Source organism: Embiotoca jacksoni, unplaced genomic scaffold (genome assembly GCF_022577435.1).
Source record: "Embiotoca jacksoni isolate LCO1_2020_lvr unplaced genomic scaffold, fEmbJac1.0.p SCAF_37, whole genome shotgun sequence".
NCBI classification, from domain to species: Eukaryota; Metazoa; Chordata; class Actinopteri; family Embiotocidae; genus Embiotoca; species Embiotoca jacksoni.
Genome location: NW_027185389.1, coordinates 2,127,947 through 2,142,700, shown reverse-complemented (window position 1 = coordinate 2,142,700; position 14,754 = coordinate 2,127,947). Strand labels below are relative to the sequence as shown.

The 14,754-nt window shown below is 46.1% G+C and overlaps 1 protein-coding gene across 1 annotated transcript in view; it reads right to left on the bottom strand.

Annotated features, from left to right (window-relative positions):
* The window catches only part of LOC138208353 (NMDA receptor synaptonuclear signaling and neuronal migration factor-like), a 58,771-nt gene that overhangs the window by 26,931 nt on the left and 17,086 nt on the right, over positions 1-14,754 (bottom strand). The window contains exons 3-5 of the mRNA XM_069166185.1: positions 3,841-3,902; positions 1,580-2,359; positions 1,237-1,309 (exon numbers count right to left, since the gene is read on the bottom strand). Of these exons, the coding sequence (XP_069022286.1) occupies positions 1,237-1,309; positions 1,580-2,359; positions 3,841-3,902 (915 nt within the window). The remainder of the gene's footprint in view (positions 1-1,236; positions 1,310-1,579; positions 2,360-3,840; positions 3,903-14,754) is intronic.

Below are 14,754 nucleotides of genomic sequence, written 5' to 3'. Positions count from 1 at the left end.
GACTCACTTGTTGCGTTCAAATGTGGTCGTATTTAGCGTGTACGCTAAGAAGAGCGCCCCCTTGTGGTATCCACGACGTCGGAACTCGAAATTTTCACGAGTTGTGACGTTGCTTGCTGACGTTTACGGAAATGGCAAAGGACATGGAAATTTATTTTTCGTTGGATGTTAAGCTAATATATCGTAATTTTGTCTTCGTAACTTAGATAAAAACCGACGTCTGAGAAAAATGTTGATCTTCCCAACGGCCTCATCTTTTCTCTATGCACCTTTGTATTTCCTGCTTTCCGTTAACCACCTGTTAGCTTACTAAATTGTTAGCCTCTGTGGCTTCTAGATGCCGTCCACGTTGCCTAGCAACGGTATTTCTACGACTTAATCACTTGAACGCGAACCATACGGTGTGTACACACCTTCCCATGTTGAAGCCACGAGCTAACGACTTCCATTTGAACTAGCCACCAGGGGGCGACAGATATATTTTGGCTTTACTTCTGAGGAACTGTCAAATCGTCCATCTTTAGATCAAGTGTGAATGTATTGGAATTTATTCACGTTCAATCCTAAGAAATAAAAAAAAACAGTCCGTCGGGAATTAGCTGTCAATCACAGAAATAAAAAAGACAGAAGCTCGAGAAGCTTTTATGACAGACGAGCATTTGCATTTTCGTGTTTAATTTTCTTAAAAAATAGCATTAAATTCAAGTCCAGGGTGCAATTAGATTTTTGTTATGCTCAGGAGTACACTGAATATTCTTTGTCATTGGGTTTTGCATTTTTAATTTTCAGCAATTAAACAAGTCAAATATCAAAATATAAAATAATTAGAAAATGTTAGATTTGAATGTATTCATTCTATTATAATTTTGTCTATGTTCATTTTGAAATATGTTATTTAAGATACATTCAATCATATGAAAAACTAGATCTCAGTTTCTTAAAAAAAATATATCTAATCATTTGAAAATTGGCAGCGACTGACTTCCATAGCTCAGAGAGGATAATTGTAACAAATTATGTCCAATCTTATTTATAAAAAGTGGCTTCAAACACTTCTGAGAGCAACAAGTGAGAAAATGTGTGAAAGCTTGTTAAGACTTTGATGGTCGGATGCTACGTTCGTCAGTCTTGGAAGGAAAACGGCTTCGGCCGCGTCCTGGCAACACGGTGGTGTTGCAGCTAAGACACTGCGATGCACAGAGTGGGAGGAAAGGCGGATTTCCATGCCATACTCACGCCTGCATGGTGGTGGTGGCGGTCTGAAAGCTGAACATATTCTCTTTGGGAAACCAGCTATTAGGATTGTCCTCTGCAAACACAGGAAACAAAAAGGAAGGCGTGGTGTCAGCAAAAGCAGCACATTCAAAAACGGAGGCCTCGGATAACAGCGGAGGAGGCTGGTGAATGTCGGATGAGGAATTGTGGTGTGAAACATCTGAGGGTGACATCGGGTGAAACGCTTCATTTACTTCAAATCTAGTTTTCATACCCGTTATTTTATAGGGAAGCACATATACACATATATATACATATATATTTATATATTTATATTTCCCTTCCCTCGTCCGTCTTTCTTTACCCCTGTCATCAGTCGCCGGTCTGTCCTCGCTGTACATCCTCTCCAGTTTCTTGCGGTGCTTCCCTCCATCCCGCGGCGACGTGTCCAGGTCCAGGGAGCGCTGGCTCTGACACGGAGCCCGAATGCAGGCCACGCAGTCCGGGGTGTCGTCGTCCCGGGACCCCGCTCTCCTCACCCCCCAGTCCCGGATGTTGCTGGCGCTGCCCGAGCTCTGCAGCGCCTCCGACGACGACGACGGGCCGACGTGATGCTGGTGGGCATGGTGATGGTTGCTGCGGTGATGGCTACTACGGTGGTGGCTACCGCGGGCGGCCGCGGCGGACGGTTGGCTGGTGCAGGAGGGGTTGTGGTTGGTGGCGGCGGCGGCGGCGGCCTGGGACAGAGGCTGCTGCTCCCTGGAGCCCTTCAGCACCTCCAGCTCCAGGCTCTCCTCGCTGCCGCGGCCCCCGAGGGTCATCCCTCCCTCCCTGGTGATCGTGTACACCCTCGCCGGCTTCACAGCAACGCTCCCCTCCGGGCCTCTGGCGCCCGGCGGGTCCTCCGTCGAGAAGCTGCGCTCGGCAGAGAGTCGACGTTTAGAGGGGCCCAGCGGTGCTTGAGCCTGGAGGCTGTTGATCTGAGGCTGAGACTGCGTGTGAGCGCTGGGATTGGACTGGGCGGACTGGTTGGGTTTAGTCACGGGCAAACAGCGGCTCTGTGGTGGCAGATTGTTGTTATGCAAGCGGCTGACGTCTGGAGAGTCACAGTCCTGGCCGGGGAAAGTGTCAGACAATAGATGATCTGGGAGAGAAATGGGAGAGACGTTATGAGAAAGCAAAGCTAAGTCACAGATCAATTTTGTCTGTAATTTATAAAACTTATGTAAATGAACATCGGATAAATGTCTGAAATGTAAATTCAGACGAACGGGCAGGGAGATCGTCGGCCTCTCTTTGGGATTTGTAGCTCTGGCGGCGGAGTGGTAAACATTTACAAGCCCGTAAAGCTTTTACGAGGACGAGGAGAAAAACAAGAGCGGTGGCTGAGTGATGGAGTGATGAAAGATTTGGAAATGGATGAGCTGCTACAGTACATGAAGGGCTTTGGCAGGAACAAAAGCCCCAGTCGTCCTGCAGGGTCGCGGAGGATGGATGCTCCTTCTCACCGAGTAAGCAGCTGCAATGCTGCAGGCTTGTAAATAGTGTTAGCTCATGGGAATGGCTGAGATTTGTGAGCTGTGGATAAATAAGTGTGGGACATGCTTTCTGCAGAGTGATACTGTTAAAAAAAAATCTTCGCAGAAAGTTCCGTTTACTTCACCTCCTTTTACTTTTTCGATTTGTATTGTTGATATTCTGTAGGTCCGCTGCAGGTTTACCACTCTGGGAAAGATTTATTTGTTTTAAGGGTGTGAAGCCCACGTCTCATCATATCGTACATCCTTGTAAGCTTCGGAAAGTAATGACAACTGCAGGAAGAAGAGCTAACTTCTATCTGCTGGCTAGCCAATCAGTCACAACGGTTCTCTCCAACTGGTTGGTTTGCTGGCCAATTTTCACGGATAAACACACGCAGATACTTGCTATTTTTTCCAGACAACATAACAGTAGTGGCTCAGTCATTTTGCTAACTGTGACAGCCCCTTAATCCTGTTGACTGTGCATGTGCTTGTATCATGCAGGTCTTTGGCTGGGTGTAGTTGAGGTGGAAGCAGGCTAATTGGGAACACCGGGTCAGAGTTCCTTCAGTTATTTAATCCCGCCTGCCCAGAAGCTGAAGTGTGTCAATCCCTTCATACACCAAGACTTTGTTATTTTATCACGTTCCTCTCTTTTTTTTGTTGTACACATCTACAACGTGCGCCTCACATTTTCCACTGTGTTCATGCATCCTCATGCACCACTGACTCTCACTGCCGCAGCTCATTTGTAGCTCAAATTTGTAGACTTTTTTTTTTTTTTTAGTAAATTTCAGGTTTATTGTAGCAGACTTTGGCGTACATCTCCCTCCTTTGTTGCGGCCCACGAGACAATCAAATTGGGGGCTCGTCCGGGATCGCTCTGCATCTGACTGATCCGGTTAAAACTGAAGTCCCGAGGAGGTTCTGTTCACGCAATTTAAACATTGTTTAAAGATGTTTCAAACGTACTTCAAGACTGATTTTGGATATAATATGTACTTCTGCATCGAGCTGGAGAAAGACAGGACAGAAATTTGTCGGTATAATGCGGCTGCCCTTGCTGGTGTATGGCTATGTCAGACACTGTGCGTGTGCCACCCACCTGCTCCGTTGCGGTTCTCCGGATTGGTATTGGACAGGTATTCTCCGAATGCTCTGGCTGCTCTGTGGAGACACAGGAAGTGCAACAGTTAGCCACGAGCCCTACGGCACAACTGCTGCTTTCCAACACGTAGCGGTGACTCACAAAGAGTCAAGGTTTCACAGGATTCTCCCCACATGAGCTGCCCGTCTGAGCAGCTTTCTCTCTGAGGCCGCCTCATTACAAGTAGATTACGCCACCGCAGCAGTCTGTAAAGGGGAGATTTTTATTGTCGGTGTCCTGAATCCATACTATATATATTCATTGTAAGTCGCTTTGGATAAAAGCGTCAGCTAAATGAAATGTAATGTATATAACGGCCGTCTGTCACTAGCGTAACTCTCTTCCTATACGGCGACTGGAGGATTGGGAAACAGCTTGGAAGCTACAGCTCGCCTCCCCAGCACAGCTGATCGGCCCCATAGGAGACCGTCACTGTGCGTGTAGCCGCCAGGAAGCCGGGAAATAAAGGCAGTCGTGTACCCAGGTTGTAAATGCATGCATGCTGGCAGGAACAGCGAGGACGTGGCATGGTGTGTGTTGCGATATCTATGTGGCAGGCTGTCTGTAGTCTATGAAACATAATGTTCCCTCTTGTAATTCTCTTCAGATGAATCTCCCGGCACTGCTGCTGTCAGGCTTTTCGAGGTCTTTTCCACATTTGTAGATGAATGGTTCTTTTTGTCCGAAGCACCTTGCACAGCTCTGAGTGCATTAGTTTTCAGCACCGGTGGACACAAAGTGCCATGTCCGGCACTGCACTGCTACAGGGCCATATCTGTATCCTGCAGTGCTGTAAAAAAAATTCAATAATAAAAAAAAAAAAAAAGGGACAGCAGTAAAATGTAGCCTCTCTGAAAAGGAACAGCCTGGAATATTTTTGATTAACTAGTGAACAATAGTTCAGTATGTGAGATTTGGGAGCTACGAGGATCTCAAGCATCTCTTTATTTCCTAGAAGCACCTACTCCAGCACATAATTGGGTCAATCACCACTACGGTAACCTTTGTACTGTACTGAGCATGCTGTCTGTCTGTAGGACCTTGGGTTTATGATTAGTCTTGGCAATCATTAATAGTTGAAACTAAAATTTAATTTTTAATAGGAAAAAAAGATCCAAGTTAGGTAATGAGGTTACAAGAAAAGCAATACTGCTTTGAGTTCTGGTCTGAATGTTTGCGGGTCGCCGCAACTGGGCCTCACGAAACAGCCAAAGTGGGCACGCCCCCCCCCCCCCCGTCTCCCTTCACATAACGCAGATCAAACACAGACAATGACTTCAACTTTAATTTCTCTGTGAATAACAATATCATAATAATATAATGATACAAAGTAGCCGAGACAGACTCCTGATTGTTCTGCAAAACTGGCAACACGGTAAGAAACACCAGCAGTCGTACGATGGTGTGAAACAGGGTTTTGTTTTTTTGTTTTTTAAACCATGCTTTACAATACACATGTTAGTGAAGGATATAGGCCACACACACACACAAACACACCTATACCGAAGCAGTACATCCCATAATCACTCTCCTCCCACTCGGTTCGACCTGCCATTCCTGCCATCTGCCCACGCGGCTCCACACACAGACTCCTACAACCCTTCGTGGCGTTCACGTGGAAACGGCGTGCAGAAAGAATAAATGAATAGGCGAGGCAACACGCCATCGACATGCACACGGAGCTGAAAATCCCATGGGGAGGGTGGAGGGGGAGGGGCTAGAGGAGGAGGGGGGGGGGGCGTTGCTATGAAATGTAATTGCCGTGTTGTTGCTGAAGCCTATTGGCCTTCCTGCTACGACACTCCAAGTAATTAAATATGAGGCGGCACGTGCAGCGACGCCGCTCGCAGCATGGGAGGAAGAGGAGGAGGAGGAGGAGGAGGGAGGGCACGAGGAAGAAAAATGCAATCTCTGATCTATCCGCTAACACCTCCTCCCTTTTAAAAATCGAGGCCGAGAAAAAGAAGGATGCACATCGGACACGTAGATGTAGAACTTATTACTAATTATTAGCAGCTCGCTCAGAAACATTCATTTTGACAATAAAGCAGTTACACTGTTAAAAATGTAAGTAAAAAAAATGCATCAGCGGTTATACTGAATTATCCATTTTTAATATGAAGTATTGTAAGTAAGCCTCAATAAACCAAGTCTCAGGTTAAATTAGGGTTTTGTTTTCAGCAACACTTTCAGACCCATTCTGAAATAAATAGAAAGCTGCATTTCAACCTCAGTGTGATGACATTCAGTCCTCACAAGGACGCCAGCGTAGTGACACACAAAGGCCAACGCAACATCTTCCGCTTTCCCTCCGGCTCTTCGGCAGCTTCTTCGCGGCCGCGGCAAAGACGCAACACTCCCCTCGGGCCAGAGCGGTTATCTGACGAGCCTTTTCCCTCGCACTCCCCTCAGATTAATAAATAAATAAATAAATGCATTCGTTATGTATTTCTTTAACCTCAGAGGTCTCTGAAACACAAAAAAACATAAAGCACTGGCGTGTCGGAGAGTTTTTAAAACATGAATTATACATCGGACTCGTCTTGCCGTGGACCGATGCGAGACGCTTTTGCTCTGTTGCCTTTGGAGTTGTTGGTTGTTGTTTTTTTTTTTTCCCACACTGCATGTTTTCAGCCATGTGACATGAGGATGGGGGCGAGGGAGAGGGGGGGGGAGGGGGGGAGAAGAAGAAGAAGAAGAAGAAGAAGAAAAAGAAGAAGAAGAAGAAGAAACATGGTGACAAGAGGGAGATGCGTTCATAAGACCAAAATAGAAAGGTGAGGAGGGAGGAGTGGGAAGTGGGATGAAGAAGAAGAAGGGAGGTGTAATAGGTAAGGGAAAAGAGAGTATTGAATAAGGGGGTGGGAGGTAGAAGGGGAGGGGGGGGGGGGTTGGTCCAGAAATGAGATGATATCATGCTCTCAGGAGCTGATCATATATGCCTGGCTACCTCCCCCCTCCCCTCCCTTTCCTTCTTACAACATCTGAAGCAACGGGAGGACTGTACTGTATATATATATGTATATATATATATACATATATATATACGAGGAACGGGGGGAGCTTACATGGACGCCTGGGGGGAACATTTGCATCAAACACCACAGAGCTTTCTGCTGTACAACGTACGAGACCGGAGTCTGCCAAGTCTGAGAGGGTTTTGCTTTTGTCTTTGTGTGGTGGAGTGTGTTCTCTGCTCTTCAGGGGCTTTTTGTAACTACAGTACGAGCCACCGAATAAAACGTGTACAATGACAGGGATGGGGTACTTTCCATACCGGTGCCCGAACGATAGGTTTTTTTAATGTAATAATAATAATAATAATAATAATAATAATAATAACACAAAGCTTTGTTTGTATAGCATCTTTCATACAAGAAATGCAGCTCAACGTGCTTTACAGCGAGAGAACTACATGCAGTTTCACATAAAAACATATTTAAAATACAGAAAAGAAATGAGATGTGTGAGAACAGATAAAACGCATAAAATATGAAACAAATAGGGTTTAAAATATTACATTTAATATTAAAGTGTAACCAAGGTTGTTGTTTTTTGTAGCTACAATTTACAGATGTCCCCCAAACGCCTCAAACGCAAGCTATCGCTCGGCGATACAATTTACCGACGAGAAAAAAAACGTGTCTTGTTTTGAAATGAAAACGTGTTTGTGTGGAAGTCAAGGGGCCCGCGTCGGCCATCTTGAAAGCAGCTCACTCTGTTCTCCAACCAGTCGGCATCGCTCGGATCCTCAGACGCTGACCTCCTTCTGCTCCTCTTCTCCCGGTCCTCCCCACCGAGCTCTCTTCCCCACATCTCTCTCCTTCTTTATAATTCATTCACAGCTTTGGTTCCTCCGTTCCTCTTCTCTTTCTTCTCCCTTTTTCTTTATTTCTTTATTTCTTTTTTATCTCTTTGTCTGTCGCTCCTCTGCTCCTTCGAATCCAGCAACTATTAGAAGTCCGTCAAATGAGTGACTGGCTGGCACTACGAGAGAAAAAAAGAAAAAGTCCTCCTGCTGTTGGAGTCGTTGGGGAGTCGTAACAGGAAAAAAGATTGGGATTTTGGCGAGACGCCCGAGCTCCACAAAGTTCAAGATGATTAAATGAGTGTTTGATGCTGTCAAGGCAGCAGGAAGGTTCGCCGAGTGATCTGACGGCAGCGCAACAAGTAAAGTACAACAGAAGAGCTGCTTCACATCCAGCCATCTGATCCACGCTCTTTTTTTTACGGAGGACATTTTTATAGCTCAGAAAACTTCAGAATTGTGGATCTCCAAGATGCAGGACACCAGTGAAGGAGGGAAAAACAACTCGCTTCGTATCACCAGCTCTTTCGATGCTTCCACATGTAAAAGGACAAAAGTTAAAACTACTTTAGAATCTGGTGACGCACATACGTTTCTCTACAGAATATGGGAGGTTTCCATGTCCTTAAAAACACAAGATGTGTAATCTAAGTTACACCAACTTAGACAACATTGCTGAGTTTAATTTTCACGCAATTCGTTGCATTTTGTTGAGTGTCGCGGCGTTTTGACGCGGTGCTACCGGGCCACAACCGAGCCAGCGTGACATATTTCAAAGAGGGATCGGTCGGTGGCCACGGATGTAAACACTGACATAAAAAAAAAAAAAGTTTGATGATGTCGCAAACGTGGCTGGTTATACATCCAGCTTGGTTCAATATTCAGCCTACTTCGAGCTCTGTTTTGGTCTCCACCAGAGTCTGGAGAAAAATATCTGTCTCTTTAAGCTGCTGAATGCAACACGGCGTTTCAACAGCTAGTTTGCAAACTTTGTGAACTGTTTGTTTGTCTTTTATAAAAGGTACTGAAGATGCCGTGGAAGCTGTAGACGCCACAGACAACGACAGCATAACTAGGTTCTTCTCTTAATGTCAGTCATCTGACATCTGACAAAATATGAAAGTTGTGCACCTTTTAGCTCATTGTGGCTATGTTAAAAAATTTTTTTTTTTTTTTTTAAATAAAAAATTGTTATATTTTATTCGTGGTATCAAATTTTGTTTTGAGAATTGTCGAGTTTGACTACGACATTTTTTTTAAAACTGTGGTTTTATTCTGAGATCCCTACGGAGCGGTGAGACCGAACTCAAACAGTTGATATGTGGGACATTAAAACCAAAGCGATGAACTAGAATACAATAAAACCCTGTACCGCTGAGGGCAACTGCTATTCTTTGTGGGTTTGTCACAACAACCAGCCTTTATTGTCATAATGCCTGCACTCATCTGACCCCTTGTTAATATGAAAAATTCATCTAGCCCGCGGTTGGCGAAGTACGCAGGTTCGTGCACTTGGATTTCCAGGGACGAACATCGAGCAGCGGAGCTGCCTTTTTAAATAGTGCAAAGAAAAATAAACTGCCATTGTGCGTTTTCTATACTGTTTTTTTTTTTTGCCGCTGCATTCAGGCAGTTGATATATTCAAAATAAAAACAATATAAAAAAAAAATGCATCATCAAAGCAATACGTTGCGCGATACAGCAGCTACTGTCGTCACCTAGTCTGTAACTGTACGTCTCACGGGGCTGGAAGTCGAGCGCTGCCTCCGCAATAAGCTCCAGCCGACGGAGGGGATTCGTTCAATCCCCCCCCCGCCCCTCCCCGCTGCGCCCTCCGTTTACCATCCGATACAGACCATAATTAGTCGGATCAACGACAGGACTGCCGGCCGTATTGCCGCTCACCTACCCTACTCCGGTCGTTAGCAGGGCATCATTATAGCTCCTGTCGTCAAAGCGACCTGACTTTGCCTCGTAGATTGTGATCGGTTGATGAATTTTATTTCTACCGGTGCGAAGGCGCTGAAAAATGACCCTCCGTGTTGTGTGAAAGAGCTCATGGCCAAAAAAAAAACAACAGTTTTGAAATAATACATTGACGTGTGAATTAATCGTATGAAAAAAAGTGCCGCCGGTGATTAAAGACCTTTTATTCTTCCCCTGACGCTTCGACTGTTATCGACGTCACTTTGACCGTTCCCTTTCCTTTCACCACTTTTACTTCCAACTTCCCTCGGGGGGCTAAAACTTACATTCACGCCAGTTTAACTTTTTTTCCACACCAATAGTTATACTTTGACTCCCGTCTTTGCAAATTTTTAGCCTCAAGGTTTTTATTCACGAAATTTCACTATTTCAGGTTTCATTATTATTTTCATTTTCTACTGTATTAAACTTGTTTTGACTCCTCTAGTATCACTTTTGTACCCAAAAACAAACGTAGCTCGTTCGCATGACGCAATAATTAAGATTCCTTTCGTTCATTTGTTCGGGAGTTGCTGATTAATTGATTACTTTAAAAGGAAAAGCCAAGAAAAAGCCCCAAAACGAGGCTGAAGCACGGATTGTGCTTCGGATTTGTCGCAGCACCGCTCCGGTCCCACGTTCCTCGTTATCTCGTCGCATCACCGTTCATCCCATCTCGCTCTGTTGCGCGACACACATCGGGAAGGCAGGCTGGTGAGAAAAGGCTGATGACTTCATTAAAAGAGACTTGCTTCGCTTCACACCGCCGACAACAAAAGCCACGGGTCAGGCAATTACCCGCGTCTCCCGACGGGGCCGCGGGAGGGTTCATCGATGCTCGTCGGAGAGGAGAAAAAAAAATAGACGACGTAGAGCGTCTCGTCTGAAGAAAGAGAAGGCCGGATACGGGATGAGCCTCGGGTTCAGACGGGGCGACACCTTTCTGTTTGGTCTGTTGACATATGGGGCTGATATTGGCTTTTATTAAAGCGGTTTATTGCCCTTAAGCACTAAATGATAATATATTTCACTGGAGAGCGAGGCGGTTATGAGCTTTGTGGCTTTCCATCCCCTCCTCCTCCTCCTCCCCGAACCTCGTCGTCAACTCGATTTTCAAGACGCTCCCGAAAAACAAAATCCCTAAACAGAGCACGGGCACACGCGAAGTTTAGTGACGGAAATCTAGGCGTCGAAAGAAAGCGAAGAAACCTGCATCATCGGCTCACAATGCATTTCTGTCCGACCTCTGCTATAAGTTAAGGAAGCGTTACTGCAGCGCGAGGAGACAGCGTAGAGGTGGAAAGGTTTCATCGATGTTGTAATTGCTTGTTGTTTTGCGGTTGCTGAAGGTCAGCAAAGGTTAACGACGACTTAACGACCATTTGTAAACCGGAGAAAGGTCATCTGACCATGTGACCTTTCTCAGAAGCTTCGCCCTCGAAAAAAAGCCTGCGAGTTTTTCGATGTCACTCGTCCGACCGACGGACTCATTCCTGTAAAGAAACCTAAACGCCTCAGGTGTCGCGACCCCAGAGGCCTTTAAAGGTCTTCGGTGTGCTGTAAAATGTAATTTTGAGACGCTTTGTGTACTTAATCTAAATCTAAAATTCAACAGCTGAATACGGGAACGTTGAAATCGGACGATTCTACCGATCTGCGTTACGTTCAACAAAAATACTTTCAATTATTTTTCTGTGCAATCCCTGAGCACGGTAATAAGAATATGATTCCATGGTTCCATGTTTTATCCACCAAGAACTCCCAAGACTTTTCCCTTTCTGGGGAATTTCCACCAGACGCAAGACATCAAACAGCAGCGTGTAAAGTGATAATCGAACATCGGCTCTCAATTCACAGCGGCGCCGACTTCCGTTACGGCGTCACCGTCCTGGGAGGCGAACTATCCCGTCAACGAAGGCCAACTGTCTTCACCCAGAAACGTACGAGACAAAGGTTGTTTTGTTTTAAGCAGCTTCCGTGAGTACATCCGGTTGTAACAAGCACAATAAATGTCACGATAATGAACCTTCCCACCGAAACTCGACGGGCTGATAGCGAAACCACAAAACCAGATGGTCTTGCATCACCAGCTGTAACTTCCGACTTGATGATTATTGTCGCAAACGAATCCCCTTTTGTCTTCCTCCTCATTTCCTGCTGTCTCTCTGCTGTCAGCTGTCCAATAAAGGGCATAAAATTCACCCCAAAAAAAAAAAAATCGTTAAAAAGCGTCCCGCTCCGAGGCCGGTCGGCCGCCGGTGGGAACGGTGCATCGCAGGAAGAGGATGGACAAAAGGAAGATGACCTCAAACCGAAATCAAACCATCAGTCGAGCTGAAATGAAGGTTTTGGGAACCAGCTCTTTTGACAGTTCGTGGAGTCCAAGCAAGAAAAAAAAAACACATCATTCCTCGCATCTATTAAACGAATCCTGCTGCGCACACCGGCCCACTACGAGCTGGAAACCTTTGGCCTCCCATCTGTGACGTTTTAAATAACAAAGAGCCGACGACACCACAGTAGTATTAAGGATACTAAATATAATCCGTTTAAAAACCTCGTGCCGTATTTTTCCTCCCGTGCAGCTTTCCACCTGCGATTCTTTACGTTTTGTTTTTGGAGACGGCGTCCCAGATGTTTTATAGCTAATGGCCCCGTTGGACCGTGGCTGGAGATAATCTGCGCGGCGATGAGGACAGGTTCGCTCGCTGGTCACGCAGTCTTGTGGGAAAGAGGCCATGAAATCACATTTTCTTTTGGGGCAGCGCGGCCCGTCACTAAGTGCTCCAGATCCCCCCCCCCCTAAAAAAAAAAGACTCATTTCCACCCCAACTTCCTCGACAAAGTGAGAAATGAATTACACAATTAAGTGCAGAGTAAAAAGCAGAAAGACCCTGCAAGACTTTCATCAACCTTTTTCGACCTCAGCAGCACGACGGCCAACCAACCGACAGCGACGTCAGCCGTCGGTTTGTTTACGGACGTTGCGAAGCCTCCGGTTCGGCGCCATCTCGCTGGTTCGGAGCAGGAAGTGACCATATTTGGACGAGCTATCGCCCACCGATAGCCGTAACCTGACTGCGCCACAGGCCTGTCAATCAAACGGACACGCCCCCAAAAAACACGGCTTTTTGAAGCTTATTTTCTAATTCGGGACGGAATCATTTTCAGACAGAACAGAAACTAAGAAGAAGGAGTGACACACCGCTTCCTCCCCTTTTTCTGCTGATGACGTCAGCTCTGCCGACAAGATGCCCGCGCACGCAACCAAAACAAACATCGTGCGTATTGGACGACAGCTGACTATGCTGAAATTTGTTTTCAGATTAAAGACAACATTCGGCCGTCGTGCAATAATTTAATCTGCACAGCAGGCAGACTGGTTTTGATTTCTGACCAAAACCTAGACTCGTGTTCGCCGACCTGGCTGGTGTCTGATCCAGTGCAAAGAGACGAGATGGGGGGGGGCAATCAAACGAGACGCAAGCCCGGCTTTCTCAGGGTTTTAAAATAAATAAATAAAAGAGCCGACTGCAGAAGAGACGATTCAACTGTACTGACGCCAAACTTCGTTCTCCTTCCATCCGTCATCTGCACCCGCTTTATTCTGTACTGGGTCACAGTGGGGGAGGGAGGGGAACGAGTCTACGGGGCAAACAGAGATTGTAACTGAATAAAGCCTTTAGGTTTTTATGGAAATTATGCTTTTGAAAGTTCATGGATGATTTAACACTCAGCGGCCCAAATACCAGCAAATTGAAAACTCTGCTGCTTCATTTCAAATGAGCAGTTCAGGGAATCTGTCAAACTGTACAGCGTTTACAAGCAGAAAGCCTCGTGAGTCTGTGGCTATTTTAAGAACCCAATACCACAGCAAAAAAACAAAACAGTTCTTTACATCGGAATAAAAAGTGCAAACACAGCAAAAACGGCAGCTGCGTATATTTTCAGTCGTCCAAAAGGGGCTCAAAGGTGTTGAATCAATCTGTGCTGCACAATATTTTCACCTTAAGAGAGTCCAATGAGCAAAATGCTTCCCAGCTTTTTCAGGAGTGAAGATTTAAGTTCGTTAACAAGCCACAATTACAGAAGAAGCCAGGAATAAAAACGTACGTATGTTTAGACACCTGGTGAGTTCATGTTTGCACAGGTTGCGTAAATCCAGGCGACATTCCCAAATAAAGGTGGACAAATGTTCCTCTTCTACTTGGCCAAACATTTCGATTCCCCCCCCCCAAAAAAAAAAAAAAAAAAAAAAAAACCACAGCTTTTAAACCACTGAGACATAGTTTCACTCATCATGCCGAGATTACGTCCCATGAAAGACGCGTACTTCTAGAATCATCCCTCCGCTTTGCTTTCGCTGTCCACACTCCCCTCGAGGACGAAGACGATCGCTGACGGAGGGGGTAAGAAGGACCCGCCGGCCTGATTCGTGGAGAGTCAAAACGTGAGGTGTGAAGAACGCGAGCGAGGCCGGAGAGGGAGGCGGTAAAACAGATCAACAGAGACTAATTGCGCCGTGGAAGTGGACGGAGAGGTCACGCACACGTGACGGAGAGCGCAGCTGCTTTCCAAGCGGCAAGCCGGCGGCGAACGGACGACACGAAGCCTCGAGTTGGGATTTTGGCCGGCCTGACGAGCTTGGGAGGGGGGGAGGGGGGGGGGTGGATCTGATTGGAAACCTGGCGATACTACGTCCCGCCCACTGAAAGCCGCACCACAGGCCTGTCAATCAAACAGACACGCCCCCAGAACACAGCTTTTCGAAGCTTTTTTTTTTTTTCAAATTAATAACGGGATTATTTTCAGATGGACCGTCGAATTAATAAGAAGGAGCGACTTCAGCTGACAACACCGAGATAACTCGCAGAGGAATTTTATTGGCTGAGAATTTCAAGAGAGAAGCTGAATGTGAGTCTACGGAGCCGGAGGCTTTTTTTTTTTTAGCCGACCTCTAGTGGCCCTCGGTGGTATTGCAGCTTAAGACACTTCGGCAGCCTCCCTCTCTCTCTCTCTCTCTCTCTCTCTCGTTAGTCATCCCGCAGCCTTCAGAGCGAGAACACACTGATCTGACACCCGTGACACTGAAGACCTT